Consider the following 27,037-nt stretch of genomic DNA (forward strand, 5'->3'; position numbering starts at 1 on the left):
CGGGCTCTTAGTTGCAGCATGTGGGCTCTTAGTTGCGGCATGCTGACTCTTAGTTGCTACATGCGTGTGTGCTATAGTTCCCCAAGCAGGGATCGAACCCGGGCCCACTGCATTGGGAGCATGGCATCTTACCCACTGGACAACCAGGGAAGTCCCTACCAGTTCTTTCTTGTTGCCGAATAGTAATTCCATTGTGTGAATATGCCACAATTTGTTTATTGTTCTGTTGATGGACATGTGGCATGGACATCCGGGTTGTTTCCAGGTTGGGGCAATTATGGATAAAATTGCTGTAAACATTTTTGTCCTAGTCTTTTTGTGGACATATGTTTTAGTTCATCTTGGGTGAATACCTAGGAGTAGTTGTACCGTTTTACACTTCCATCAGCAATGTGTGAGAGTTCCATTTGCTCCACATTTCTTGTCAGCATTTGGTGTTGCCAGTCTTTGTAATTTGAGTCATTTTAGTAGGTGTGAAGCAGTATCTTACTGTGGTTTCATTTTGCATTTTCCTTGTGACCAGTGATGTAGAACACTTTTTCTTGTGCTTTTTTTATTGGTATGTCTTCTTTTGTGAATCATCTGTCTTTTGCCTATTTTTATTGGTAGTTTGGGTGTATTATTGATTCGTAGATGGTCTTTGGATATACTGGGTACAAGTTCTCTGTCAGATTCATGTAAAATAAATATTTTCTCTCAATACGTGGCTCATTCCAATAGGTAGGTATCTTCTGATGAGCAAAAGTTTTCAATTTTGATGAAGTCTTGCTGATCAATTTTTTCTTTAATGGTTAGTGCTCTTTCTGTCCTAGGAAATCTTTGCCTATTTCAGTGTGACAAAGATACTGTTGTATTTTTGTATAAGACTGAAATTGAGTTTAGGACTGTATTAGGATTCTTCAGAGAAACAGAACCAATAGGATGTGTATATATATAGAGAGAGGGAGTGGAGATGGATTTATTTTAAGGAATTGGCTCATGCACTTGTGGAGGCTGGCAAGTCCAAAATTTGCAGGGTATGCCAGCAGGATAGAGACAGCGGAAAGAGCTGATGCTGAAGCTCAAGTCCAAAGGCAGTCTGGTGGCAGGATCCTTCCTTCCTCAAGGCAGGTCAATCTTTTTTCTATTTAGGCCTTCAACTGATTGGATGAGGCTCACCCACATTCTACAGGGTAATCTGCTTTACTCAGAGTCTACTGATTTAAATGTTAATCTCATCTAAAAAATGTCTAGAATAATGTTTGACCAAATATCTGGGTACCATGGCCTGGCCAAGTTGACACATAAAATTAATGATCACAAGAATTCAGCTTTACAATTGCTGAGTTAAAAACCTTTTCTAAGTGAAATTTTTGTTAGATATTGCTAAACTGCTCTCTGGAAAGACTACTGTTTCCCCACCTCCCCCTCAGAATATGAGAGTGCTTGTTTTATCACACCCTAACGAACAATAGGTCTCATCTTTGCTAATCTGGAAAGTGGAAAATGATGTATTGTAGAATGAACATTTTTTCATACTTGTTGGCTATTTGTATTTCTTCTCTTGTGAATTTCCTGTTTATTTTATTTATTTAGTTTTGCTTGGGGTGTGTTTACCCATTTCTTATTTATTTACTTTGTATTAACTCTCTTATTAACGAGAAATATTAACTCTTTGTCCTATGTATTGCAGTTATTTTTCCCAGTTTATTTTTTTTACCTTTTAACTTGATTGATTGATTGACCAGTTAGTAGTTTTGGCTTATGAATTCTTTTCTTTCTTTTATAGCCAATCTATTCTTTATAGTTTTCCTACTTAAAGATTATGTAAGTAAGGACTATTTTCCTATACAATAAACAGTGTTTACAAAGATGTCCTCGAATCTTCCAAAAATAAATTGTGCTTATGTACTTTATTCAAGAAGTCAAGACACTTATTATTTCTGGATGGTGGGTCTATAGGTGTTTGTAGTTTTTAGTACTTTACAATTTACTTTACAATTAAAAAGAGCAGTAGTAAGAGAACTGATTAATAAGTATTAAAAAGATTTCCATCTAAAATAGTTAAAATAGGTTACAAAAGTTTGGGTGTTTAAAGGCATAAGTCTTGATTCTCTGGGGAATTTGGCCTTTAGAACCTGGTGGTCCAAGAGAGCCTGGGATTTTGTAGTAGGTTATCGTAGCAGGTTAGTGTGAGAGACCAAGAGCCTGAGTTTATCCTGGGTCTGTGCTCATCCTTGCATGAGCACGCATAAGCCACAGACGCGGTCCTCAGTGGACAGCCCTGGCCTGCCTCTCAGGAGACCATGTGGCTTCTCAGAAATGATGACAGACGACTCTGAGTATCTAAATAAAAGGGACATATGTTATCTCCAGTGTGCCCGTGCAGCATTGTGTTTGAGAGTTTCTGTCTTTTTTCCCTTCTTAGGTAGCAGATGGGGCCAATGCAATTGTGCTGGGGACATTGGGAGACATTTCCTCTCCTCTTGCAATTATTGGTGGAAATTGTGCTCTGCAGGGTTTCGATCATGAAGGAAATGATCTCTTTTGGACGGTATGAAGAACGAAATACTCTCTTTAGTACTCTTAAACATTTTTACTTTTAATATTCTTTATGTCTTGTTTGTTTTTTACCACTAACTGTAATGAATAATAGAAACAAAATAGAACAATGTTTATAATTCTGTACATTTTAAAAAAGGATATGAGGGCTTCCCTGGTGGCGCAGTGGTTGAGAGTCCGCCTGCCGATGCAGGGGACATGGGTTCGTGCCCCGGTCCGGGAAGATCCCCTATGCCGTGGAGTAGCTGGGCCCGTGAGCCATGGCCGCTGAGCCTGCGCGTCTGTAGCCTGTTCTCCGCAACGGGAGAGGCCACAACAGTGAGAGGCCCGCGTACCGCAAAAAAAAAAAAAAAAAAAGGACATGAGTAATTAGAGTTTTAAATTAGTGGTTTGTATCATCCTCTCTTTCATGTAGCTCCTGTGTTTGGGATTAAGTGAAAAAAGATGGTATAGTAATGATTTTGGTTCTATTTTCAGGTTACTGGAGATAATGTTCATTCCTTGGCCTTGTGTGACTTTGATGGTGATGGGAAGAAAGAGGTATGTGCGGGAGGAGATACTTCACTTGTGTATACTTCTCAGCTGAGTACAGACATTTTCCCATGACGGTGACATTAGTGTTGAGAGAGCTGTTAGCTTCTCACAGGGGATTTTGGTGCTCTGTTGCCTAAATGATGAGCTAACTGGCCTCATTCATCTTTCTCCTCTCTTTTCAACAATAATTTACTTGTGTTTGTCTAATACAGAGATCAAGACCACGATGTTTCAAAGACACCTGACAGGGAGAGAAGGCAGAACATTTGATGGGATCGCAGTCACATTCACAGTCTTATAACTTGATTCCAATGCTTTTAAATTGTACCTAGTTCTCAGTTTTAGCCAACTTTTTCAGGAATCTGAAAGTTTTAGAGATTGGCTCTTAGCCTTTTTAAACTATTCTAATGGTTTCTCTAGAAATTAACTTCTTGAGCAGCCCGTGAAGTACTGTGTTGGGCATTGACTTACCCTCCACTTGTCCACGGATACTGGGCTCTGGCTTTTAAACAAGGCTTCCACCTGCAGGCAGACAGACACCAAACCAAGCACATTTTCAGGTGCCTGGTGAAAGAACTTGTTCTGGGTAGGAGGTGCAGCCCACATGGGAGGATCTATAGTAACCACTTTTTCTTCACTGACTGAATCTTAACCTCCTCAATGGAAGGAACCTTTCTGAGCATCACATTGCTGGGAAGTTGGAACTCCTGGGTGGCTGTAGGAACATACGAAGTATCATGCGATTTTTTTGTTTTAGTTTTGGAAATTTTGCTGTGTTCACTCGCTGAGCTAAATATGTATGATTTTTTTCCTTTCAGCTTCTTGTTGGATCTGAGGATTTTGATATCCGAGTTTTTAAAGAAGATGAGATTGTGGCAGAAATGACAGAAACAGAGGTAAGAAGTGTAAGAAGGTATCAGAATTATGATAACCTTGACAGATTAGCATAGTCAAATGTAACATTAAAGGAGAGTGCTGGGATATCTTCTCACAGCCCAGACAGTTTTAGGGTAAAAACTCTGGGGATTAAACAGAGTTGTGCAATACAGAGAAAGAAGCATTTTAAATATCATTTATCAAGATATATCTTGAAAAGACTGATTAAATAGAGAAAAATTATTGAGCACATAAAGGTATTTCTTTTAATGAGCTAATACATGCTACTGATAATAATAGCAACCATTTATTGTGCACCTGAAATATGCCAGGCACTGAACTTACTCATCCTACAACAACCCTGTTATGAAGGTATTATTAGTTCTCATTTTACAGATGAGGGAACATGTTAAGTTTCCCTGTTAAGTTTCTCTCACAAGCTCATGGCTGTTAAGTGGCATATGGTCAGGATTTGAAGCTTTGTGCCTCCGCCTCCTCATGTGTCTTAAATGGGGTTGAATATTGAATAAAGTGTGTAAATGAGATTTTTATACTTTTTCTCTTAATTCAAATTAAGTACTTCTTAGGCACATTTCTATAGGTAAACTTAGAAATCAGATGTTAGAGAACTTGACTAGTTTCTTTGTGATTAGAATTACTCATGTAATTGAACCTGAGATGTTTCTTAAAGAGTTTTTTTTTTTTTTTAAAACAGTGAAGATTACTCTCATCCTTTGTAGTTTTGGTATTCTTAGGATATTTATTTGCTGCTGGTTTTCTAGGATTGGGCAAGATGGAAACAGAAAAAAGAATTAGGATATTCTGAATTAAGGAAGGAGAAAGGGATAAAGGAGCAATGGCTGTGACCATTGTAAATGGACAGAAAAAAAAAAAAACAGAAGGAAGTCTTGGAGATCAAAATGATGGGACTGTGCAAAATTGAATCAGGTGGTGCTTGGAAATCTGTATCAGAAAAGCTTGAGGGCACCAAGTTCTGAGGGCACCTCAGAACTCACCTTGGCTACTCATCCTCGCTTCTCGCCACTTACAAAGCTGTCTAGGGACGTCAGGCTTCTATTTCCCTGACTACAGAAGGGAGACCACAAAGCAAAACCTGCATATTGATATATAAAAGTGTTATCAATCAGTTTTAACTGGTTTACCTTTATTATAGATTTTTACTTCGACTTACTATACTTTTTATGCAGTCTTAGTTATCATGGTTGTAAACTAATAGCTTTGGGTGGAGGAAAATGAAGGGGAGAAGTGAGTGCCAAAAGCAACAGTCTGAAGATGTGTGTCCATATGGGGGCGGTTTTGTTTATGTGTATGTGTTTAATGTGTGCTTTTCTAGAGAGAAGATCCTTAGCTTTCATTAGATTCTTGAAGGGGGTTGCCACCACCCTGTTAAAAAAACAACTTGAGGATCACTGGCCTGTAGGTGCTGTGTCCTGCATTACCATTTCCCTTTCATTCAAATTTGTAGTAAATTGGGACTTCCCTGGTGGCGCAGTGGATAAGAATCCGCCTGCCAATGCAGGGGACACGGGTTCGAGCCCTGGTCCGGGAAGATCCTACATGCCGCGGAGCAACTAAGCCCGTGCGCCACAACTGCTGAGCCTGCACTCTAGAGCCACAAGCCACAACTACTGAGCCCACGTGCCAAAACTACTGAAGCCCGTGTGCCTAGAGTCCGTGCTCCGCAACAAGAGAAGCCACCGCAACGAGAAGCCTGTGCACCGCAACGAAGAGTAGCCCCCGCTCGCCGCAACTAGAGAAACCTGCGAGCAGCAACGAGTACCCAACGCGGGCAAAAATAAATGAATAAATTAAAAAAAATTTTTTTGTTTAAAAAAATTTTTGTAGTAAATCTTTTCTCTTTTAGGGAATCATTGAGGTGTTGTTGGATATCTGTTTATTGTCAATACTAGATGTGAGGGGAGTGCATTCTTTGAAACACCTCTTTCCTAAATCCTGGAAAAGGACAGAAGAATATGAAATAGAGCAAGGGATTTGAGGTGCCTCTTGATCCTCTAGTCCGCAAAAGAAGAAACTAGTGAGCTAATGAAGGACTAAGGGACCGAGGGAAACTGGGGCTAAATTTACGAAAATGTGGACTTCATAAGATTGTGCATTTCAGGGCTGTTTTCCTGTCCTCTTGGTTTGATTTTGCTCCTAGTTCAAATGTCTTTTCACACATCAGCAAAATTATAATTTATTTGGCAGTTAAACAGCACTGCCAAAAGAATGCCTTGAGCTAAATAATTCTGGAGTCCTAGCCAGCACTTTGTATTCAGTTAAGTGAAGTGGGTGGTTTTGTAGAAAAGCTGTAGGTGTAGAAGAAATTACATAACTATTCTCTGCTTTACACAATTTATTTCTTTATATCTCTTGTATTAGTGTCAGAATTAGGAAGTAGATCTGCAGGATCATAGATGTCATTAAACTTTGGTTTTAACTTTTAAGGATAATTTTTTTCAGTATCTAAAATTTTATCCTCTTAAGTATGTTAAATCCTCTAATAATTCTATAAATATTTCAGTATAATATATACATTATATATATTGTTAGATACGTACCGAAATCCACGTGCTGGGTTTTTGCTTTTCAAAGGATTATGTTTTCTTCTAAAAAATGTCTTTCATCTCTAGCAAACAATAAATTATGTCATAGAAAAGTATACACTTAAAAGATGTTTAATTGTGGATTTTACAAGTCCTTTTAAAATTTAGACTGTAGGGTATCATAAGTTAAGGAAACTGGAATAATTAAAACATTTTGAGTTAGTGTGTATAACGTCTATTGTACATATTCCAGATCTTGTGTACGTGGCTTATTCCCTCCTTAATTCCTTAATTTTATTATTTAAAAAATACTAATTTGTTGAAACTTGCTACATATGCTCAGTCTAAAACAGTAAATTTTGTGAGTTTATTTAATTCTGATTATCCAACTCTGAAATAGATGACACGGCTCATAGAGAAGGGGAATGCATTCCCCTCTAATGGTTTGGAAGTGCATTTAAATCTAATTTTAACATACTTATAGCAAGGCATGCAGTTTTTGTTTTTGTTTTTGTTTTCGGTATGCGGGGCCTCTCACTGTTGTGGCCTCTCCCGTTGCGGAGCACAGGCTCGGGACACACAGGCTCAGCGGCCATGGCTCACGGGCCCAGCCGCTCCGCGGCATGTGGGATCTTCCCGGACCGGGGCACGAACCCGTGTCCCCAGCATCGGCAGGCGGACTCTCAACCACTGCGCCACCAGGGAAGCCCCCAAGGCATGCAGTTTTATAAAGCCACACTTTGCACTAAATTGAGCCTTAATGAACTGTGTGTTTATCATTATTTTTTGCAGATAATCACCTCTCTTTGTCCCATGTATGGCAGTCGATTTGGTTATGCCCTTTCCAATGGCACAGTTGGAGTTTATGACAAAACAGCCCGATACTGGAGAATTAAAGTTAGTATGATTAAGCCTCTGAGATTCAGGGATTTTATACTTATTGAGAGACTTATGTACTAATTGTTGAAATTCCTTTTCAGTCCAAAAACCATGCCATGAGCATTCATGCTTTTGACCTTAATTCTGATGGAGTGTGTGAACTGATAACCGGTTGGTCCAATGGGAAGGTAAGTTTAAACAGAGTTCAAGTATGATTTAAAGTAATAATTGTCTGAGATACATTGGCTGTATGACTCAGCAGTAACACGAGAATATAAACTTGAGTTCCTTGGCTGTGCTTTCAAATGTAACTTTATAATCTTCCCATGTATTTTTATTCTTGCTCTAGTTATCAACACTGCGGAGTGAGTGAGTGTCCTTTCTGTCTCATAAGCGCTATTTGGGGGAAAATCTCTAGGAAGGTTCTTTCTAAATCTCTTCCTTGAAGGAATAAGAATCAATTTAATCAGGTTGATCCTAAGCATAAGCACGTTAAAAAAAAAAAAAAAGGATTTTTAATAAGCTAATAGTGAACTGTGTATAGCTCTTTTCTAGTAAATCTTCAAGTCTGACTAAAAACAGAATTAATGGGAAGAATTATGTTAGCATATTGTTTTCTGAGCTAGAACTTCAAAATAGAATTTTTTTGCTTCTCTCCTTTTTTAACTTCAAATCAGAATTTTCTACAGTCTTTTGGCAAGTCAGGATTATCTTGTTAGCAACTGCTTCAGTAGCTGTCAGATCTCCATGGATACCATTTGCCCTAGCTCTTTCATCTGTCAGTGCCGATTGCCTGGAGGAGATCAGCTAATTCTATCTTCTTTGATTTTTCTTTACTTTTGGCCAGTGCCTTGTAACCTTCCTTTGGTGTTGTGTGAAAAACAGATTCTAAAAAACTGTTACGTTGGTTGCTACTTCTCCACTTGGTTTTGTCTTTGGTAGTAGATGTTAAAAATGATAAAAGAAGACCATGTAGTTGCTTATTAAGAAACTGGAAAATCCATAAAGGGGACCCTGTTCTGGAGGAATATAAATTATTATGGTTGATTCGAGAATTAGAAACTACTTGACTTGAGAAGTTATCAAAAGTAACCTTCAGATCTGACTCTGGACCTAGATGTTTTTCTTGTTAAATGCTTTCAAAATTTTAAGAAATTTCTATTATATAATCTGTTGTAGGGCATAAAAAAGATAAGAAAACTATACACTTCACTATATAAGTAGAAAAGTTGATATCTGCACTTAACAGAAATAGCATTGAAAGGAAAATATACAGATCCAACAGGTGAATATAGGTACAAAATTACTAAATTAACTGCGACTAGTCAACTGACTTTTTCTTTAGTAGGTCATTTGTTGAGTTGGAGGCTCATCTTCTCTTCCAAGGCAAAACCTTCATGTTGGATAAAGCAAAAGAATAGAAAATCCACAGAAATATAAATTCGTAGTCCTGTTTCTTAGTTAGCAAATGAACCTTCTTGTTTGCTAAATATTGTGGAAATGCAATGCTGAAGGCCATGGAGTAGTGAGAAAGAAGCAAGTTCAGTTCAATCTGAGTTCGAGCGTTCTGTTACCGTGCGAAGAGCTTTGGTTAATACGGGCCATTCATTACCTTACAGGCTTTAGCATCCATAATTTTCAGCCTTAACTGATGTTGTTATTAAGAGCATGGTATTCTTCAGACATGGGGTAGGAACTAGTAGTAAGCTATGACCTAAAATTAGTGTTTTTCATTGCAAAGTTTTGCCCAGAAGGATGTTTATGAAAAGACAGAAATAGTGGTCACTGAGATGCTTGCCCTATTAGATTTTCTGTAGCTAGGCTTTTATTAATATAATGCATATGTTCTTGCTTAGAACAAAGTCATCATTTTAAGTGGTTATCCTTCATTGTCGTTCTGAGATGCTTTTGTTTCTGATGGGTTGGTTATTTGCCTCCCTTGGGAAGAGGAGACTCAGAGGATAGTAGGGCTCTCTGAGGTGTCTCAGTAGTGTATGTGGGAGAGGGACTCTTTTTTAAAAAAATATTTATTTATTTATTTGGCTGCACCAGATCTTAGTTGCAGCATGCGGGCTCTTAGTTGCGGCATGTGGGATCTTAGTTCCCTGACCAGGGATCGAACCCGGGCCCCCTGCATTGAGACCACCAGACAAGTCCCGGAAGAGGGACTCTTAAACAGGGCTATTACAAAAGGTTATATGGTGGAAGATTGGGCTAGGTTGGCATTTTTCAAACTTTAGCTATAACTATATTGTATACATTTACATATAGTAAAGATAAAATTTGTATATAGAGCTAACATGTCTTGTATGCCTCTATGTGCTAGGCCCTGTTCTGAGTGCTTCCCACGTGTTAATTCCTTTAGGCCTCATTACACCTCTGAGGTGTGGATACAGTTATTTTCCTCATGTTCTTATTATTGATCTCCAGATCAATCAGTTATTGACCTCCAGATGAGGAGGTCAAGCACAGAATGGTTAAGAGACTTGTCCAAGATCCCACAGGCAAAAAAAGCCCCCAGTGGCAAAGCTGGAATTCAGACCCACGCAGTTTGGACTTTTGCACTGTCCTGTATATTCTGAATGTACTGCCTCTCAGGCAACCCACTTCTTCAAAGGAAGTACTACGTGCAGGCCAGTATGTAAAACAGCTTTTACTTAATAAGAAAAAGAAAACAGAGCTGATTGCGGCCCCTTGGCCCTGATGGTCGTAGGTACGTCCTGAGAAGCCACAGGGCCCCATGGAATACTCTGGAAAACTTCTAGACCATAGCTGACTTTAAAGCTGATTCAACTTTAAAATTTTGTGTTATTTTAAAAAAACTGTAGCATAAGCTATTTTTCAAGTTCTTGTTTTATTTTTAGGTCGATGCTCGAAGTGACCGAACTGGGGAGGTCATCTTTAAGGACAACTTTTCTTCTGCAGTTGCTGGTGTGGTGGAGGGAGATTACCGGATGGATGGCCACATACAGTTAATCTGCTGCTCGGTGGATGGGGAAAGTAAATCGGGACAGGAAAAATCCTTGAAAAGTCAGATTTTGATTTGGGTCCGAATACCGGGAAATTCCACTATAAAGTGTTTGTGTTGATATCCTTTCATCCTAATAAGTTCACCTAAGTTGGGGAAATGAAAACTTAGCTTTTAAGAACAGGTAATTGATGACTTAAAAGTAGACCTGGCTGTACCTGGGCTTATCCCTCAGTCTGGTGAGTGTTGTTTCCTCTTGTCAGTCCGGGGCTACCTGCCAGACACGGCGGAGATGAGAGGGAACCTCATGGACACCAGCGTAGAGCAGGACCTGATCCGAGAGCTGAGTCAGAAAAAGCAGAACCTGTTGCTGGAGCTCCGTAACTATGAGGACAATGCCAAGGTAGGTCCTAATGTGGAGGGCCCATGGGAGTCTGAGAAGTTGAGAATGACCAGGAGGATTGGCAGCTGTGAAAGAAGAGTTTCAGCGTCTGCCACGGTGTGGGCTCCCCCTCCCCGCTGGTGGAAGCCCAGATGGTTTGCCTTTTTGCTAGTGTCAGAATGAAGAGGGTGTGTATCCTTTAACCTAGAAATTCCACTGCTGGGCAGCTAAACTATGGAAATATTTGCATGAGTGTTCAGAGACATTTACTGCAGCACTATTTGTAGCAGGGAACAGTTGGAAGCAACTTAACTTTTGATCAGTAGTAGGGACTGTGGGCTGGGGAATATTAAGCAGCCCAAAAGAATGAAGTATATATATGGGGACTGATATGGAAGGGTATCTGTGGTATTACTGAATGAAAGGAAGCGAGAACAATATGTATAGAGTAACTTATCTTTTTCAACAACAAATAACATAAAAATTGACAACTGCAGAAGCTCTGTGTGTGCGTGCGTGTGTGTGCGTGCGTGCGTGTGTGTGCACGCGTGCGCGCGCATGGTGTGTATATGTACATGTATGTACCAAACTGGCTGGAGGATGAGCTGGGGAGTAGGATTTTAATTCGTCCCATGATGCATAACTGTATTTGTATTTGCTATACTAAGTGAATTTCTTTAGTTACTAAAAGAAATGCAGACAAATGTAAAAGACATGCTGGGGGACACTGGACCCTAACCACAGGAAGGGATGAGAGTATTTTCCTTCGGAGAAAAAGCCAGGTTAGGGTGAGAGCACTAATGAGGTGAGTCCTCTGAAGTCTAAAGAATCAGGTGAATAAGATGATGGGGGATCTGTCTTCTGAAGCTAAATAGCCATGTTATTTAAAATTAACATGAGTTCACTGTTCCGGTGACTGAGCTGGAAGTGGGTGGGGCGTTTTGCAGGCCGAACTGAGCAGTCCACTGAATGAGGCTGATGGGCATCGGGGCATCATCCCGGCCAACACCAAGCTCCACACTGCCCTCTCCGTCAATCTGGGGAGCGAGGCGCAGGCTGCCCATGCAGAGTTGTGCATTTCCACTTCTAATGGTAAGTCGTTACTTGGAGCTGGTGTGTTGGCACCTGTGCCATCTTGGAGTGGTTCTTGGACTGCTGTCTTCTCTCTTCCCCGCAGACACCATCATCCGAGCAGTATTGATTTTTGCAGAGGGAATTTTTCTAGGCGAAAGCCACGTGGTGCATCCCAGCATTCACAACCTTTCCAGCTCCATCCGCATCCCAATTACACCTCCCAAAGATGTCCCTGTGGATCTGCATTTGAAAACCTTCGTGGGCTACAGGAGCAGGTGACCCTTTGCAAGTCACAGTTCATTTCCAGAGAGCAGTTCGAGAGCAAAATGTGTAGATTGCCCATTATGTCATGGATTCTGTGGGGCCGGAGAAGCCGTTTAATGGTTCTTCCCACCCAGGCAGGGTTTCCTGTGACCTCTTATTTCTCTAATTTGAAATCTTTCAAAAAAAAATAACGAGTATATAAGTTTAAGATGGTTATTTCTGGTTTTAGTCAGGTGATCTCATATTCACAAAAGTTCCAAAAATACATTTAAAGGATGAGTTAGTTTTGGCCACTAAGACTACAAGGTTAGGTTGCACCTTTACATGAGAGTCATATGTAACCTCAGCTAGTGAAAGAAAACCACTAGATTTTTGGAAGATAAAAACCTTGTCACGTTCCTTTTAGAGTGTTTTAAACCCTTGGTGCAGGCGTGTATTGGGTTGGCCAAAAAGTTCGTTCGGGGTTTTCCGTAACATCTTACGAATGAACTTTTTGGCCACAGACTCACGATGTCACTAAACCCCAAACACCATTACATATGGGACTTTAACCCTCAAGTCTTTTTTGGGCAGGGGGAGTTTCTTTATTGAAACCCTTAAATGTCAGCTTGATGACCTGGTAGTGACGTTACATTTATTTTCTGGGCCTTGCCCTTTGAAATAAATTCTACATAAACAGTTCTCTTGTGTTCCGTTGGTTGGCCACAGCACCCAGTTTCATGTGTTTGAGTTGACAAGACAACTCCCCCGTTTCTCCATGTATGCGCTGACCAGCCCGGACTCTGCCAGTGAGCCGCTCAGTTATGTCAACTTTATCATCGCAGAACGGGCACAGAGGGTGAGTATCTGGCTTTTCTCTTTCAACACTTTTGCACTTTAGAATCCTTTGGATGTTTTTTTGTAGAAAGGGGGAAATTACATGAATGTGTTATTTGGTAGCAGTAAATATGACATGAAAGGGTTATGTAGCCTGGAGTTGGATTGTTTATAACCTGTACCAAAAATGTTGCTAAAATATCTTCTCCCATTTTGAAAAATTATTCAAAAATATTTATTTTTGATAATCAATTCAGAAATATTTATTTCGAATAATTTATTAGTAATAATTAATAATTATTAATAATTTATTACCTAAGCAATCCTTAGCCACAGGTGAATTCTTCCCAGTTTTCAATTCCTCTCTTTCTTACAGTCTTAGTGTGATTGGATCTAGTGTTCCAAGAGGAGCGTGCATCAGAATGGAAAGAGAGTGGGGACTTGGAAACGGGAACGTTTTGGGGGTTCAAGTGCTACCTTAACTAGTAAATTCTTAGCGATCTTATGGAATTCCCCTCAACAGTCTGAGCCCAGGTTTTCTTATCTGTAGGTGAGGATAGTCTTACCTCACAAGGGAGGCCCTGAGGATTACATAATTGGTATAATAGCATTTTGTAAAGTTTAAAGGGCTAATACCTGTGGATTTTAACATTGGCTGGACTTTGGAATTCTCAGTGAGGCTTTTAGTCATATAGATTCTCAGGCCCCTTCCTGGCCTGTGAAACAGGAAACTCTACAGGTGGCCCCTTCCAAAAGGCCTCACAGGTGGATCTTATGTGGAACCTGTGTTGCAAACCACTGTAAAGTATTATTATTTATATTAAAATTAATTATTTACTTATAGTGTGGATGTATCTCTGTGTTTGTGCTGTATGTGTGCAAACTTCATTTAAATTTTTTAAAGAGTGGAATGGAATGATTTTAAGCAGGATATAGCCACAGAAGAGCTATCATGTAAACAGAATTACCCTCATACCTGAATCATTTCCACATTGCATATAAGATTATGTCTAAGTAGAAAATGCTATAAAATTACGCATGCTGTGGGACCAGACATAATTATGAACGTTACTTAAGAACATGCATGGGGTGGGGAAAAGGAGTGTGAATAGTGTTTTCTTGGTGGGGGTGAAGTATAATTCTTTGTTTTTTGTTTGTTTGTTTTGTTTTGTTTTTCCAAGGAGTAAAACTAGAAAGCAGGATAACTCTTAATAATGACTGTACTTTCAAAATGGAAATTCATTTCATCCTGTTCATCTTTAAGGTTTTTATGTGGCTCAACCAGAACTTTCTGTTACCAGAGGACACTAACATTCAGAATGTTCCATTTCAAGTGTGTTTCACATCCTTACGGAATGGTGGCCAGCTGTGTATAAAAATAAAACTTAGTGGAGAGGTAATTTTTACTGTCACGGGCACAGATTTCTCACATAACATTTAACGTTCAGTGTAAAGTGAGGCAGGTGAAACCAATCTTGAAGGTCATAAAACCACGTGTTTCAGCCTAGTCTGTTAGTGTTATCATCTCTGACACGGGCGTATAATCTAGAACAGTGGTTTTCTGCCTCTCTCCCCCCTTCCCTTCACCCATTCCTTGCCTTATCACGGGCGTATAATCTAGAACAGTGGTTTTCTGCCTCTCTCCCCCCTTCCCTTCACCCATTCCTTGCCTTATTTGGGACGGTTAGGAATACAGAGGAGGACAAAACATTTTCCCTGTCTGCATGACCTTGTTGTTCAGTTTATAAGGGAAGAGGATTGATTTTTTTTTGCCTGCTGCTAGAAATAATTAATGTGGTTTGTAATTTCCTTGAGGGCTAGACCTTATCTTTATTTATCACCACATATACATTTATGTTCAATAAATGTGCTAGATATGGGGAATTTCAGGTAGTTCCAGCCAAGTTTGTCTTTAATGTCCAAGGATGCTAACTTGTCTTTTTTTCTCTGGATAGATCACTATAAATACTGATGACATTGATTTGGCTGGTGATATCATCCAGTCGATGGCATCATTTTTTGCTATTGAGGACCTTCAGGTAGAAGCCGATTTCCCTGTCTATTTCGAGGAATTACGAAAGGTGCTAGTTAAGGTGAGGGCACCTGGTGGGTGCATTTGAGAGAACACTGTGGTCTAATAATGTTTGAAATATTTCTTTTAAATTAGTGTTACTACAAATGTACATATGTTACATGATAGTCATGTTTTAAAGAACTTTTGAAAATTCTTAAAATAAAAATTTAGCTAGTATTGGAGAGTTCATTAGTTAAAAAGATACCTTTTATAAAAGTGAGTGGTTAGCTCTTGCACCCTGCTTTCTGTTTGGTTTGGAGGGACACTTTAAAAACAATAAATGAACATTTTCCTTTGCTAGCCTTTCATCTTATCTGTTGTATCTACTTTGCTTTTTGGTTTAGTGCTTTCCAAGAACCCAAAATCAAAAAAGAAAAGGATTGTGATTTGTCCCCACTTATAACAACATCCCTACCCCAGATCTCTAAAATGTTAATATTTGTGTTGCTTGGGCTCACGCTGCTAAGACGTGGGTAAGATTCACATCGAATGTCATTTTGAGTGTTGGGGGCAGCACAGGAGGAGATGAAACCCGGGAGATAGTTAAGATGGGGCAAGTGAACGGCAGAAAGAAAAGGGCGGGGCTCCCCTGGTGGCGCAGTGGTTAAGAATTCGCCTTCCAGTGCAGGGGACATGGGTTCGAGCCCTGATCCGGGAAGATCCCACATGCCGCGGAGCAACTAAGCCCGTGCGCCACAACTGCTGAGCCTGCGCTCTAGAGCCACGAGCCACAACTACTGAGCCCATGTGCCACAACTACTGAAGCCTGCCCGCTTAGAGCCCGTGCTCCACAGCAAGAGAAGCCACCACAATGAGAAGCCCATGCACCGCAGCGAGGAGTGGCCTCCGCTCGCCGCAACTAGAGAAAGCCTGCGTGCAGCAATGAAGACCCAACACAGCCAAAAATAAAATTAATTAATTAATTAATTAAATAAAAAAGAAATAAAAGGGCTTTGGTATATAATACATAGCGTCTTTTCAATTTATCTAGCTTTCAAGACGCTTGTGAGGCTTTTTTTTTTTTTTTTTTGGCCGTACGTGGGCCTCTTACTGTTGTGGCCTCTCCCATTGCGGAGCACAGCCTCCGGACACGCAGGCTCAGCGGCCATGGCTCACGGGCCCAGCCGCTCCACGGCATGTGGGATCTTCCCAGACCGGGGCACGAACCCGTGTCCCCTGCATCGGCAGGTGAACTCTCAACCACTGCACCACCAGGGAAGCCCTGTGAGGTTTTTTGGGTTTTTTTTTTTTTGGCCACCATGCGGCATGCGGGATCTTAGTTCCCTGATCAGGGCTCAAACCTATGGCTCCTGCAGTGGAAGCTCAGAGTCTTAGTCACTGGACTGCCAGGGAAGTCCCTGTGAGGTCTTTCTAATTCCTGGCTGTTCATGGTCTCCAGGTGGATGAATATCACTCAGTGCATCAGAAGCTCAGTGCTGACATGGCTGATAATTCTAATCTGATCCGAAGTTTGCTGGTTCGAGCTGAGGATGCTCGTCTGATGAGGGACATGTGAGTATTTACCATGGCTAGGACAGGTACATGGTTGAAAGCATCAGCGATATGGAGTAACATCTCTCAGATGCTACTAGTAGGAGTGTAAATAGGTACAGAGACTTTGGAAGGTAACTTGGCATCATCAGTAAAGTTGAACATGTGCACACCCTATGACCCAGCAATTCTCTTGGTTTATAACCTCGAGAAACTTGTGCATATAAACCAGGATATTAGTTCAAGAATGTTCATAAAGGCGTCGTTCATACGAACCCCAAAGTGGAAACAATCCATACTAATATAACTGATAAATTATATATCTGTACAGTGGAATACTACATGCAATGAGAATGCACATATCTGGATGACATGTAACAACATGGACAAATCTTACAAACATAATGGAGATTGAAACAAGTAAGACTCAAAAGAATATGTACAAAATGCTTTCATTTATTTAGTTTGGAAACAGACAAAACTAAGCTATATCATTTGGGAAGCATACATAGATGATAAAAATATAAAGAAATACAGGGAAGAGATTATCATTTAAGATAGTATATTCTCCTTGAGGAGGAGGGGACTCTATTCAGAGAGAACACATTGGGAAGCTTCTTGAATGTTGGCAATGTCCTATTTCTTGACCTAGTTAACAAGCATTTGTTTTGTGAGTTTTTCTGAATGTATTAAAATATATTTATTTATATATTTTTAAATTTTTTTAAACTTTGGCTGCATCAGGTCTTAGTTGCGGCACGCAGGATCTTCGTTGAAGCATGCGGGATCTTTCATTGTGGCGCTCGGGCTTCTCTCTAGTTGTGGTGCGCGGGCTCCAGAGCACATGGGCTCTGTAGTTTGCAGCATGCGGACTCTCTAGTTGAGACGCACGGGTTCAGTAGTTGTGGTGTGCGGGCTTAGTTGCCCCGTGGCATGTGGCATCTTAGTTACCTGACCAGGGATCAAACCCATGTCCCCTACATTGGAAGGCAGATTCTTTACCACTGGATCACTGGGGAAGTCCCTGAATATGTATTATATTTTAGAATAAAAAGTTAAAAACAGGGGCTTCCCTGGTGGCGCAGTGGTTGAGAGTCCGCCTGCCGATGCAGGGGACACGGGTTCGTGCCCCGGTCCGGAGGATCCCACATGCCACGGAGCGGCTGGGACCGTGAGCCATGGCCGCTGAGCCTGCGCGTCCGGAGCCTGTGTTCCACAATGGGAGAGGCCACAACAGTGAGAGGCCTGCGTACCACAAAAAAAAAAAAAAAAAAAAAGTTAAAAACAAATTTGTGCACGTCTGGCTTCTTGCTAAGATGCAAAATTTATCTCGGCAATAAAATGTACTGAGGTGGATTCAGTAAAATAGTTCACCAATGACAGGTGAAGTTTATGTGTGCATTTTAGAGGCAAGAGTTCGCCTAAGGCGCTGCTTGTTTTTTCTGAAAGGCCTGAATCATTAGCAGATAGTTAAAATGGTCTTGCTCAGAAGTAAGTGATTTCTGAAAGTTATATTGTTGAAGATTTCAAACACAAAAGTAGATTGAATTATATAATGATTTCCTCTATAGCAGCTACTTAGCTTCAGTAGTCATCAACTAAGGGCTCATCCTGTTTCATCTCCACATTCACCTTCTTCCTCTTCTAGGTACTGTATTATTTTGAAGCAAATTCCAGACATCATATAATTTTAGCCACAGATATTTCAATGAACCTTTAAAAAACAATAACCACAATACCATTATCACACTTAGAAAAATGTAAAATAATTTCTTAATATCACAAAATATCTAGTCGGTGTTTAAAATTACCGCAGTTGTCTCAAATGTATGTGTGTGTTTGGTGTTTTGTTTTGTTCAAATCAAGATTCAAAGACCAAAGACCATGCATTGAATTTGGTTGATAAATCTCTTTTGATCCGTATGTTTGCTTGCTCACTTTTTCTCCTCTCTCCTTCTTCTGTAGTTTCCCACCTTGGATTTTGTTGATTGTATCCTGTGGTAATGTTTAGTATTATTCTTCTGTCCCCTATATTTCTGTGAAAATGGTAGTTAGATATAGAGGATTGATCAGATTCAGGTTCAGTTTTTTAGCAAGAATGCTTCATAAGTGGTGCTGTGTACTTCTGTGAGGATGCATGTAACGTCTGGCTGTCTCTTTTTATTATGTTATCAGCTGTTGATGATCACTGCTGAAATATTTCTTCTGGGGTTTGCAAAATAGTGATATTTTAATTGTTATTTTTTCTTTGTAAATTGGCTGAAGTACTTCTATAAAGAGTAACATTCCCTCATGAATTAATTATTTGGTTCCCTGAGGTACAGTTTGTACTGGAATGACACACTCTCAGCTTTAAAATAATGAGTTGGTTCCCTAGCATCTCTAAGTTGACCAATGAGATTTTTAAAATCCTATTAACATTTTTAATGTGCTTCAGGCCATTTCAGTTATTCTTTATGGTGGCTCAGTTGTCCTGTCTTTGGCCAGTAGAAGCCTTTTCAGGTTGGCTGCAGTTATCAATACCTTTGGACAGACCTATTAGTTTCATTAGTTTGTTTTCTTGTACAAGATTTTTTAGGCTTATCTGGTATATATCCTCTTCTGAATCTGGAATCAGCTATTTCTTCAATCCTGGTCCTTTATAGTGGGAAATGGAGATCACAGTCTGAGCATTAGAGATGCTCATTGCTACTGGGTTGGATATTGATTTGAGACCTTTTCCACAGATAAAGCTAGGTAATGTATATATTTTTTTCAGTGAGCAAATATATCATGAATTCATACTATTTCCAATTCAAATTTATGAATACAGGCTCTTAATTTTGATGTTAACGGTGTATCTCTTCTCTCTCACAGTGGAAATCATGTCTCTAACCACTGTCAACATAACTATTGGCTTTATCTTATGGTACACACACAACATTTAAGGATAGTACCAACATTACTGTCAACAATATGACTGCCGAAAATGGTGTAAGACTTTTTTCTAGTTCTTTGTGTCTTTAGAGTGTGTTCTAGTAGGGAGTTTTAGTCAAATGACTATATTTTAAAGTCATTTGAAATAATTCCTCTTTTTTTGGTCATACTACAAGTGTGATATACAGTTAGATTCATTTGGTTCATTTTGCTGTCAATCTTAGGGGACTGACATTTTTTCCTTTTTGGTTTTATTACATATTTATTAAAACCTTATATGGGGGCTTCCCTGGTGGTGCCGTGATTGAGAGCCCGCCTGCCGATGCAGGGGACACGGGTTCGTGCCCCAGTCCAGGAAGATCCCACATGCTGCGGAGCAGCTGGGCCTGTAAGCCATGGCCGCTGAGCCTGCGCATCCGGAGCCTGTGCTCCGCAACGGGAGAGGCCACAATAGTGAGAGGCCCACGTACCGCAAAAAAAACACACAAAACAAACAAAACCTTATATGGGTCCAAAGTCGGCCCTAAAAAACATGTGCAGAAAAGTCTAACTTCTCTTTCCCGTCACCTCCATCCTGTTTCCTCCCTTTCACTATAAATAACCAATCAAAAATTTAAATATACATACACACATCTCCTCACATGGTAAGTAAATCATAGCAAATTACTCTTATCCACCTTGGTTTTTTTTTTTTTTTGGTACGCAGGCCTCTCACTGTTGTGGCCTCTCCCGTTGTGGTGCACAGGCTCCAGACGCGCAGGCTCAGCGGCCATGGCTCACGGGCCCAGCCGCTCCGCGACATGTGGGATCTTCCCGGACCGGGGCACGAACCCGTGTCCCCTGCATTGGCAGGCGGCCTCTCAACCACTGCGCCACCAGGGAAGCCCTCCACCTTAATTTTTACACTTAAAAATATATCTTGGAGTTCATTCCACAGTAGTACACAGAGAGACTTCTCATTTGTTTTTACAGCTGCACAGTACTCTATTCTCTGGATGTTTATTCAGCTAGTTCTCCACATTTGGGTTGCTCTTCTGCTATTATATTGCAGTGAATAATTTCGTTACATAAATCTTTTCATATTTTTACTCAGGTATCTTTGGGGAAAAGTTCTAAAATGGGATTGCTGGGGAAAATGATAAAATGTGTATACAGTTTTGCAAGATTTTGCCAAATTCCCCTCCATAGCTGTCAAATCATTTTGCATTCTCCTCTGAGAGTGCCTGTTTCCCTTAGTCTTGTCAATGGAGTATGTTGGCAAACTCTTGGATACTTACCAATTCAGTGGGTGAGAAATGGTCTCATTGTTGTTTTAATTTTCATTTATTATGAGCAGTATTGAGCATCTTTTCATTATTTTAAGGGCTTATTTGCGTTTCTTTTGGTGTGTAAATTCTTTCTTTTTTTTTTTGGCCATAGCAGGCAGCATGAGGGATCTTAGTTCCCCAACCAAGGATCAACCCGTGCCCCCTGCAGTGGAAGCTTGGAGTCCTAACCACTGGACTGCCAGGGAATTCCTTGTAAATTGTTTATTTCTTTAGCCTATTTAGATTTTTGGTTTTGCTTATGAAAGCTTTTAAAATTTTTTATGTAGTCAGATTGATCCATCTTTTCCTTGGTACTTCTACATTTTGAGTTCTAGTTACAGAAGTTTCCTTACTTCCCATTTGTAGAGAAATTCTCTTTTAGTATTTTGTATATTTACATTTAAGTCTGTTACAGTTGGAGTTTATCCTGGTGTTCAGTGTAAGTTATAAATTCAGTTTTATCTTTTTCTATGTGACTGTCACATTGTTTCAGTAATACTACTTTAAAAGCCTGTTTTCCCACTGATTTGAGATGCTGCCTTTATAATAATATAATGTATTTCCATATGCAGTGGGTCTATTTCTGGATTTTCTATATTGCTCTATCCGTCCGACTTGTCTCTTCATTTGACAGTGCGATTCTTTTCTTAAAAATGCTTTGTGTGTTTTAATGTCTAGTATGGCTAGGTGCCCCTCTCCCAACCCTTTTGCTCTTCTTTTTCATGGTTTTCCGGGCTACTCATGCTTGTTTGTTCTGTGAACTTTATCAGTTATTTTAGCTCCAGAAAAAAGTAGGTAGTTTTACTGGGATCACATTAAATTTATTAACTTAGGAAGAATTGACATTGTTACAGTGATGTTTGGTCTTACTAAGAATGTGGTATGTCTTTATATTTTGTTCAAGGCATGTTTATGTGTTTCAGGAGTTTTATGGTTTTGTTCTTGTAGGTATCAGACATTACTTGTCAAGTTTAGGTGTAGGTATTTTCTTTTTGCAATTGTAAATAGGCTCGCTCTTCCACATTGTATCTTCTAACTGGTTTTTTGTTTGTCTATATGAACACTTGAGTTTTCTATGTTGATTTTGTAGTCTACTACTTTACTGAATTATCTTATAGTTTAGTTTTTCCAGAGATACACTGTATTATTTGTAAATTGAGATAGTTTTACCTCTTTCCAGTTCATTTTCTTCCAGTTGTTTTCTCTGAGGTATATAAGATTTTTGCTTTTTTTGCCAACTTTATCTACAGAGCTCCTTTTTTTCTCTCTCTGGCTTTTTTTTTTTTTAAGTGAAAGAGATGTTGCTGGCTTTAGGCATTTGACTGTGCTAAACTGGAGAGAGGTGACCAGCAACCTCTAAATTCCTTTTTTCTTGATTTATTTATATTTCATTTAGAGACTATCAAATATACATTGTATTTTTTAAAGCCAGGTTAGTTGATATATAATTTATAATATACATGTAGATAATTCACCCTTTTTAGGTTTACAGTTCAATAAAATTGGGGAAATTTATACTACCAGAATCAAGTACCTCTCCTAACCTCCAGGCCCTGGCAGCCACTGATCTAATTTCTCTTCCTATAGTTTTACCTTTTCCTAAATGTCATATAAATGGAATCATACAAATATATAGCCTTTTGGGTCTGGCTTCTTTCACTTACCATAATGCCTTTGAGATTCATCCATATCGTCGCAAGTTATCAGTAGTTCATTCCTTATTATTGCTGAATAGTATTCTATTGTATGGATATCCATACTTTGTGTATCCATTCACCAATTAATTGACATTTGGGTTGTTTCCAGACTTTGGTGATTGAGAATAAAGCTGCTATAAACGTTTGCATACAGGTTTTTTGCAGACATATTTTCATTTCTTTTGGGTGAAATGTGGCATAATGTGATTGCTGTGTTGTATAGTAAGTATATGTTTAACTTTACAAGAAACTGTCAGTATTAATCTGAAGCTTGGAAGATAGCCTATCACCTTACTCACTTTTCCCCACCCCTTATATCATGGGCATGAAAATTCTTGGTTCCTAAGTTCAAACAAACCATGGATCAATAACCAAGGAAGGCCACTTGTCTTCCATTTATTTGGAAGAAGCAGAGTATTTCATAGAAAATTCTCAATGTTTTCAAAGCAGACTTTAGCAGTTACCCTGTTTTAATGACAATACAGCTAAAAATCTGGTTTGTTCCTTTTTTTAATGTCTAAGAAGTTTGCAGGTCTTTTCATTTAAGCCTGCCATACTGAGGTACAGTGGTGTTAAATTTCTCTTGATGTACACAGGAGAACAATGAAGAATCGCTATATGGAACTATATGACCTTAATAAAGACTTGCTCAATGGATATAAAATTCGCTCTAACAATCACACAGAGCTGTTGGGAAGCCTCAAAGCAGTAAATCAAGCGATTCAAAGAGCAGGTCGTCTACGTGGTAAGTCTCTGTTTGTAGCACTGTATTTCGTCTGTAATTTTGGGGTGAGAACCATTGAAGATGGTGGTAGCTTCAAGAATTCGTATCAGGGCTTGTATCTATAAAGATGCCTTTCATACTGAAGTTAGCACCGTTCACTTGAGTTGCAGTCAGCCTATTGTTTGGCTTTAGTCTGCAGACTTCAGAGGGAAAGAACACTTTCAGCATCTTTTCTTAGATCTTGCTGCATCCTCTAAAGAAAAACCTAGTGACATATACTCAAGAGGAAAGCCTTAAATACTCCTATTAGAAAAAAATAAAAAAGACTGAAAATTAATGAGTTAAGTGTCCAACTTAAAATTTACAAAAAGAACAACAGAATAAACCAAAGGAAGCAGAAATATCAGCCAGAGATTTATACTTGGAATCTGCTGTTTTGGGTCAGTGCTTTGACCTCCTTTTATAGAAAAGGATCAAAGCTCATATCCACTTAGCAAAGATTATTTCTAAAACTGACTCTTGGTTTCTAGGTGTGAGATAGTTTCTAAGCTTGGTTTGTGTTTGTGATAAAGTCCCTTACAAGGGTATGTATCTTTTTTAGGGAATGGTAAGATAAATTGGTTAAATTTGTACTTACCTATAACTCTTTTCTACCCTAGTTTTATGTTGTTTTTATAGATAGCCTCTGATTCATAATTTCACTTTTAATAATCTTTTGGCTCATATGGATTTGATGTTTCTTCTCTTACAGTTGGAAAACCAAAGAACCAGGTGATCACTGCTTGTCGGGATGCGATTCGAAGCAACAACATCAACACGCTGTTCCGAATCATGCGGGTGGGGACAGCTTCTTCATAGGAGAGGAAAGAATAGGTAACTAGGTTGCTAGAAGGGGTTTCTCCTTAAACTTCTAGGCTGGTTTGCTTTGGATCACATCCCGGTGAACCCAAGGTGCTGAGAGCGAAAACCACCTTGGTGAGTTGTACAAATGAAAGACAAAGCATTGCATCTGAAAAGTGTATTCACTTCCTTTTTTTTAAAATCAGTAGTACTGTTGCAGAATACACTACGTTTGTATGGAGGGAAATGAATACTTTTGAAACATTAGGGCTTCAAAGTCCAGTTTTTCTGTACATATGTAAAGTCAGTGTGTAGATGCATCTTTTTTCTTGAAATTGTAATTAAAGTAGATTATCTACTTTTTCATTAAAATTTAAAGGTGTTGCACTATGTGTTTACTGATTTGTAAAATCACCACATCAGAATTGCATAAAACCATTTGTGTTATGTGGAGAAAAACAAAAACATGGATATTCAATTTGTGCCCCTTTTTTTAAACCTCACGTCATTTTATTGAATATATACTTATTAAGAACTTACTTACAGTAGGAATGTTCTAGACTTTGGTCCAAAGATGGGCCATATATATAATTCTCTGTATAACAAAAAAAGTTTGGAATTTTCAGAGCTGAATGTGGAGAAGTGAGAGTGAAGTCTAAAGCAATTATGGAGGTTTCGCTCAGAATATCTGTTCCAATTTTCTTCTAGTGTGACTTCCCTTTCTGGTGAAGAGCAGGAAGCTAAAACAGAAGTTTCTCCAATTCGTTTTCAGCTGGTGATCCAGGTTTGATTCAGCTTGCATTTCAGATGCAATCACATGAGACTTGAAATTTGAACTGAGATAAATGGGATATTGGGCATGTATTGGATCAGTGTGGATTATAGCAAACGTAGCGTGGTTCTGGAGCCAAACTCTGTCTCTGAGTCTTGCCGATGTGGCAGAAATAGATTCTGGGTAGTAGAAAAGCTGGCATGACTGGGGGACCTTGAAGCTGGAGTGGCAGCTTCCTGGTTTTGCACATGAGGTCTCCTGAATGGAGCACTGTGATGCTGTTCTGGAACTGTAAATGGTAGCTGATTTAGTGGCTCAGCCTGAGGCAGTCCTATGTTTATATATGCAATAAAGGGTGCCTCCTGGTTTCACAAGCAGCTTCCTGATCTGGCAGGAGCAGCTGCTTTGGCAGCCTGGTTCTGCAGTACAGACTTGAGCAAAGATTCTGGAATTGCATCCTACAGGTTTTTATTCGACAGCCTTAATAATTCTGTAAACTATCTGGCAGGCTGTAATCCTTTTATTCAAATTGTCTAGTGAGGAATCTGTTCTCTGCATCAGAATACTGACCTGTATGAAACCCCAAAGAGACTATACAGAACACAGGCCTTTCCTCTGTGGTAAGTTAACTTCATAGTTTCCTCCGTTTGGCCATTTAGGATTACCTCTTCTATTTCTGAAATGTGAGCTTTAAGGAGCCCTAATTTTTATGAGACTGTTAGGCCCCTCTAATACCTTTGTTTTGCATTTTCAACCTGTAAGCTCAAAAGACATCCACATATACTATATTATCTTCAGTAATCTCCAAAGTAGTAATCTTTTATACCTGCTTCAGAGATGAAGAAACTGAAGCGCAGGGATTAATTACTTGCCAGAGCCACAGAGCTACTGGCAAGACGCAAGTCCCACCGTGGGGTCTTTTTCTGTTTTAGCCATAGTCTAACTTACACCCTTTGAGATTAAAATCTCTAGTTGGTGCTGGTTTTAAATTGTATGGCATTATTCATTTTTAGGGACCCTTAAAGAATCATTTCATTAAAGGTCATTCTGTTGTACTTCAGCCCCAAAACTTCCTTCTTATACCTAAAAATATTCATGGATAAGGCTTGAAGGAGTCGACCTGCAGCAAGATTATTTTTTATAGCCCTGACTTACAGATTACAAATAGGTTATTTTCACATTAATTTAATCCTCTTGGTATTAGTATCTCTGAGCTCAGACAGGCAGAATGTTTTCTACAGGGTCCTACAGCTTGGTTAAGTCGCAGTGTAGAAGCTGGAAACCAAGTAGTCATGGCCCTTTCTGCTATTTCAGACTGCTCCCAAGTGAGTGAAGACTAGATGAGATGAAAATGTTCATAGTATTCATCCTTTTTATCCTCTTAGAAGTCATGTTCAGCTTAGGGAAGAGAACAACTGTTTGGTTATCAGCTACTTCTCTATTTTGTTGCCGTATTTTTCTGTCCTGATAGAATCTGAGTGCCTTCTACAAGCTACAGCTTAAGCTCTATTTTGTTGCTGAATTTTGTTGAAGCTTTAAGTGAACACTCTGCCTTCATTTAAAAGCTGATCTTGAGGATTCTGGTATCTGGGAGAAAGCTTTTTAGTCATTTTTAAAGCATCCCTTATAAAGTCACCCCCCTTATCCCTAGATTCAGGTATTCAATATTTTAGAGAGAGTATGGTCTTTATTCTTTCCCACCATGTCTGCCTGTTCAAATACTACATCAAGGCTCAGTTCAAATGCTCTCTCAGGAGACCTTTCCTCTCCCGTGTCTATTCTTTAACCCTTATTACATTTTGTGTTTATATATATCTCAATCCCCGATTAAGTGAGAGCAGGGGCTACATCTTAATCAGCTTTGTCCTCCCCATGGTGCTAAGCCAGTGCCTTGAGCATAGAGAAGCATCTGCTGCCCCCCATGGAAGTGTTTGTCCTCAGTAAGCCTGTCAGTGGCTTCAGAAATCAAAGAACTAGGAACTTTACAACTATTAAGCAACCCTAGAAGTACTTTACAAGAATGATTTTCAACATTATTAACATTTCAAATTTTATAATTAGCAGTTATAAATCTGCCAGTGCAGAGTCCTGTGATCACAAAACTAAATTATCGAGTTTCACTTTGACACTAAAGTACAGTAAGACACCCACTGCAGCCTGGTGTTTTGCATTTTTGCCTCTTCCCCATCCGACCCCTGCCCACACTATATGCTCTAGCTCATGAGTCATCTTTTTATTTGTGTGGTAAAGAAATGTACTATTCCTGACATGAAGCTACATGGGCAATTTCCAAGTAGTTTTCAAAATTGGCTATGTGG

At 39.4% G+C, this 27,037-nt stretch overlaps 1 protein-coding gene across 1 annotated transcript in view; it reads left to right on the forward strand.

Moving 5' to 3' along the window:
• Positions 1-24,260, forward strand: part of BBS2 (Bardet-Biedl syndrome 2) — a 31,590-nt gene extending 7,330 nt beyond the window's left edge. Inside the window, exons 3-17 of the mRNA XM_082676417.1 lie at positions 2,412-2,533; positions 3,019-3,081; positions 3,894-3,971; positions 7,308-7,412; positions 7,496-7,582; positions 10,259-10,394; positions 10,626-10,765; positions 11,692-11,836; positions 11,922-12,093; positions 12,791-12,920; positions 14,163-14,294; positions 14,854-14,991; positions 16,372-16,484; positions 22,980-23,128; positions 23,859-24,260. Coding sequence (XP_082532543.1) covers positions 2,412-2,533; positions 3,019-3,081; positions 3,894-3,971; positions 7,308-7,412; positions 7,496-7,582; positions 10,259-10,394; positions 10,626-10,765; positions 11,692-11,836; positions 11,922-12,093; positions 12,791-12,920; positions 14,163-14,294; positions 14,854-14,991; positions 16,372-16,484; positions 22,980-23,128; positions 23,859-23,965 — 1,817 coding nt within the window. The 3' untranslated portion in view covers positions 23,966-24,260. The remainder of the gene's footprint in view (positions 1-2,411; positions 2,534-3,018; positions 3,082-3,893; positions 3,972-7,307; positions 7,413-7,495; positions 7,583-10,258; positions 10,395-10,625; positions 10,766-11,691; positions 11,837-11,921; positions 12,094-12,790; positions 12,921-14,162; positions 14,295-14,853; positions 14,992-16,371; positions 16,485-22,979; positions 23,129-23,858) is intronic.
• Positions 24,261-27,037: the final 2,777 nt, after the last annotated feature.

This window comes from Grampus griseus (assembly GCF_964374135.1).
Source record: "Grampus griseus genome assembly, chromosome: 19".
NCBI lineage: Eukaryota > Metazoa > Chordata > Mammalia > Artiodactyla > Delphinidae > Grampus > Grampus griseus.